The sequence below is a fragment of the Epinephelus moara genome, chromosome 13 (assembly GCF_006386435.1).
Source record: "Epinephelus moara isolate mb chromosome 13, YSFRI_EMoa_1.0, whole genome shotgun sequence".
NCBI lineage: Eukaryota > Metazoa > Chordata > Actinopteri > Perciformes > Serranidae > Epinephelus > Epinephelus moara.
Window position 1 is genome coordinate 30,483,978 of NC_065518.1, and position 4,519 is coordinate 30,488,496.

A 4,519-nucleotide genomic window follows, 5' to 3' on the forward strand; every position below is an offset into this window, starting at 1 on the left:
TTTAGATGAAGAAATCACTGCGGTCAATTCTTGAAGAGAAATTGGGGAGAAGCAATCTAAATATATATTAGGTCTTACAGCTGTGTTTGAGGTTAGATAGGTAGGCCTACTATCTGAGGACAGGAGGTCATGAATTTTGCCTCTAATAGTTAGAATTTTGTCATTAAAAAAGCCGACCTAGCTGACCTAGTACCACTGAGCTAGCTAACATTACGGCTCAGCCAAGGAGGACATTATTAATATTTACATTTCACACTGTCACAAGCATGAGTCTCTTGTCTTTGAGTAGATGCACACTTCCTTCTGCACAGCGAAGCGGTTGGTGTTGTGTGGTAGAAAGAAAATAGTTCCTACATGAAATTGCTCACAGCAAGTACTGTGGATTATTTTGAGTAACCGGATCACAATTCCTGGAAAGAGACATTGCTGTTGAGTTTTTCAGTTGTATCTTTTGGCGCTTTGAGCACCACAAGCTGAGTGCCATCTAGTTCCATTATATTGGAGAGAAGGCAGACATCTCTATGGCTATTATCTCCAACACTCAGCATCTCACACCAAAACAATGTAGACTGATAAAAAGCAGTACAGGTAAAAGGAAAAACTATGTATTTTTGACATGGGGTCAAACTGTCCCTTTAATCAAATTAATCCATACCATAGATTCACTTTAACATGACGGTTATATACATCCGTTATTATTACATGGCAGCCTACCAGTACTTGCCAGTATTTTAGATGCCTCATTTTCACAAAGATATAGATCCCAGTCAGCAGCAGGTGGTTAAATCAGCCATAGATAGACCTTCGGCCCAAGTGAATTCCACCATCCTCTCCTAATATGATAAGAGGGAGCACTCCTGCTGGAACTGCCTGTAAGAGGTGTGATTATGGATTATCAACACCCATAGTCAATCACATCAAAGCTAAAAGTAACCAATCACTGCTGCTGTAGAGAGAGCGGAGTGAAGATGAGGAGCAGCAGCCACATTACACTGAACCACAAAGAGGTGCTTTTCCATTATAGCTGTGACTATTGGGTTTCTCATTGGTATTAGGCTTCAATTAGATTTTCATTAGATAGATGATGTGATTTTGTATGCTCTGCAGGGGACTAATATCCCTGAGACAAAACCTCACTATCTGCCTGCTTTCAGGTCAGAGTTTTAATAGAACAGACAGAAATAATTGTATTGTTTGAGTTAAATCTCAGTGGGCCAACCTAAAGTGGGCAAGGAATGCTGAGTCATTGTCTGTCCGCTGATTTTGACAATGAACACATACAATGACTTTTGATGAAATTTGCTTATTCAATTTCTTAGTGAGAATTAGACGGGAAGATCATTATCACTGTGAGTTCAATATACTTGTAGTATGCAGCCCATTCTTTTTTCCCACATCAATGTTCACATGACATACTCAAGTAGGAAATTGCATCACCGCTCATATCACCATGATATTATGGTTGTGTTTCTGTGTTCAGTTCAGTAGTTGGGTATGTTGCTGGTTTGTTAGGTTCTCTACAAAGCTATGCCTATATAAGCACTGTGTATGGGGTTAATAGCTCAGCAGTCAACTATCTGTCAGCTCATAATGATCCCTTCTGTGGCATTCATGGTCTTTCACTGGACTTTTAAACAGAAAATATGGTATATCATGCTAGCACCACTACCTTGGCCATGAAGCTGATGATTCAGCAGCTTAGTAATCTTGGGAGATTCCGTGTTAACATTGGTTTGTAAATGTACTGACCAATTTCAGTCGCCAAATGTTTAGCCAAGCGTAGCACAGAGACTGGAAGTCGGTGAAAACTGCTAGTGTAGTTATGAAAAGCAACTCCAAAGCTTTAATGTTAACGAGTGTAATACATTCACTTGAGGAAACAGTTTTGCTCTTCTTTTTTTTTTACCATGAAAATGTTTCTCATAATTCTGAAAAAATAATCTAATTAATTTATAAAAACAAGGCAAATTTCTTAAGTAAATGCACAGAGTGCTGCAGGAATTACGTTTTTTTTTTTTTTTTTTTTTTTTTGTAGACGGACACACAAGTCCATGTCACTCTGGTTCCCTCGTCAAAAAACCTATGTGATTTTTTTCCATAGGATTTTGGATTATTGCTGAAAATAAACTCTGTGGCAAACAAACATTCATGATACTCATACAGATAATCTTCTCAAATATACACAATTTTTAGGATTTTTGAATCCTAAATGCAATCGGCAAAAGTAAAAAGCTAACATCAGATTGTAAATGAACTCCACTACAGTCACATGACTTATTGTCATCACACCACAACAAGGCTGTAAAGCCATGTTGTGGTGTGATGACATTCCGTAGTCTAATTTTCAACTTGGTAGCAACCATTTTAAGAAACAAATAGAAGCTTCAGAATTCCCAAGTGGGGTATTTACTAATGTATTTTATGTTATAGAACAAAACGTGAAAGTCTCGTAAGCTTGTGTTTACCACAGAACTTATTTTCAGCCATCTTACCAAAAACCCATTTGAAAAACCCATTGACCTGAAGACAAGGGAACTGGGAGTGGTAGAATGCGAAGTCATTTCCAGGTTTTAGGATTCATTCCTTGGGCACTCTATTAAGCTTCCACCCATATAGAAACAGAAAACAGTAATCTATAATGTAGCAAGCAGTTAACCTACACATTGAAGCCATGCTAACTCTAAATAGTCAAAATCAAGCTGTTGGCTTTGTGCATATCCAAACCATAGACTGTATAATAAAGATGGACGATATTACAGCTTCCCCAAAGTAAAGCCAAACCATCTCAGTCATCCCCTGGTGGCTGGCTGCAGTGTGGGTCATAAACCCTGTCCCCTCAAGTGACTTTTGGATGTGTATTTGTCCTGAGTTTGCAAGCTAACAAGATACAAAATGTACATAAACCAGCTTCTGAGTTATGTATTGTTTTTTTGTTTTTTTTTAAACTTTCACTAACGGTTATCTCTCATTTAAATTAGCAATTTTCCAAAATATCAGACTACAGTTTGGAGCCTTTGAATTCAACAGTTTGACAGAAGTATTTGTGTTTGCAATGTTTCCTTTGTGTTTTCTTTCAGGGAAGGGGCTGGGCTTCACATTTGACAACAAGAACTTCCACAATGTTTCTCTGGGCCAGGGCCAGGAGGTTATAGCTGAACAAGCCCTCGATTTAGCAGCGAAGAACGGCCACTGGGTGATTTTACAGGTACAGTATAATACACATACTGTACAGGCACAGAGAAAAATATCTCACATGAAATTTTATGCACAGTGAACACTGCTGTGTACTTTAAGCTCACCACATATATATTCACCATTCACAGAGAGCCCCCACAGCACCTGAAATCTTTTTATGAGAACACTGGGTGGATCCAATTATAGTTTTTTGAAAGGGTATTTGAACACTAATGTGACTGTGTGATGTGTGTGATTGTTAAAACATTCTGGCTCTCTCTGAATTGTCCATTGCCCATCCACCACGCACAAAGCTGCCAAATCATAAAAATTATGATTGCAATAAAAGTTGACACACAGACACTCATAAAAATACCGTTTATCTAAAACACATTTTGCAAAAATGAATACAGGGTTCATTTTGTGTCAAGGATGTTCCATTCGGTAGTAGTTTTAGGTGGCATTTCCCTTATCTGTGCATGTTTTGAAGGAGGTGTATTATCACATTGTTTTTTATTACATACTCAATGGGATGTTTGCTTTCCTCCCAGGTTTGTCTGCACGGAAAAGTGAATTTAATTTTCTGCGGAAATTTCCTCACTGAAAGGGCTGCGGCATTATACAGTACAATATCTACGCGGTGTCTGTTCTCCTCTTATCTGGAGGGCAAGGCTGGCGTTTGCATTTTAAGTGGAAACCTTGGTGGAATTCTAATGGGAAGTATCGACAGATATGAGCCGCAGACCGGGCACTGCGGGACACCCTTTTCTTTTAATTCACACAGCTGGTAGAAATTCAAAAAAAAAAAAAAGAAAAAAGAAAAGAGAGAGAGATGGGGACGCCATCACTCTCTGCTCCAGACCCAGGATAGCAGAGACAAGCAGTTGTTTAATTACCTTTGCATAAGAATCTCGATCGATAGGCTTAAAAAGGCCTCGTCCCTCTGGCAACAAACCTCCCACTCGCTTTATCATCAGCTGTCTGTCGGTCTGCCCGCTGAGAGCCACCCCCATGGCACTGACCGGGGAGGGAGAGGAAAGTGGAGGGGAGGGGAAGTATCATATTTTCGTTTCTCTCCTGTTTTTCAAGACAGTATCTTCTCCTGATATAATGCTCCATCTTCTCTCTCTATCGCTCTTCCCACCCTCTCATTCCGCTACATAACTTTCATACTTAAGTCTTATCATTTTCTCAAACCGCATCAAATTCTTATCAATCCCCAAGTCCTCCCACCTTTCTCGCCAGCCTGCCCTCTCTTCCTCCCCTCCTCACCTCCTCATCTCAGCTATCCACCTACCTATCCACCCCCCCCCCCCCCCCCCCCCCCCCCCCCCCCCCCCCCCCC

General features: G+C 40.1%; 1 protein-coding gene across 2 annotated transcripts in view; it reads left to right on the plus strand.

Annotated features, from left to right (window-relative positions):
* dnah9 (dynein, axonemal, heavy chain 9) overlaps nt 1-4,519 on the plus strand; it is a 211,491-nt gene that overhangs the window by 167,947 nt on the left and 39,025 nt on the right. For both annotated transcript variants that reach the window (XM_050060727.1, XM_050060728.1), the window contains one exon: nt 3,078-3,205. In XM_050060727.1, the coding sequence (XP_049916684.1) occupies nt 3,078-3,205 (128 nt within the window). The remainder of the gene's footprint in view (nt 1-3,077; nt 3,206-4,519) is intronic.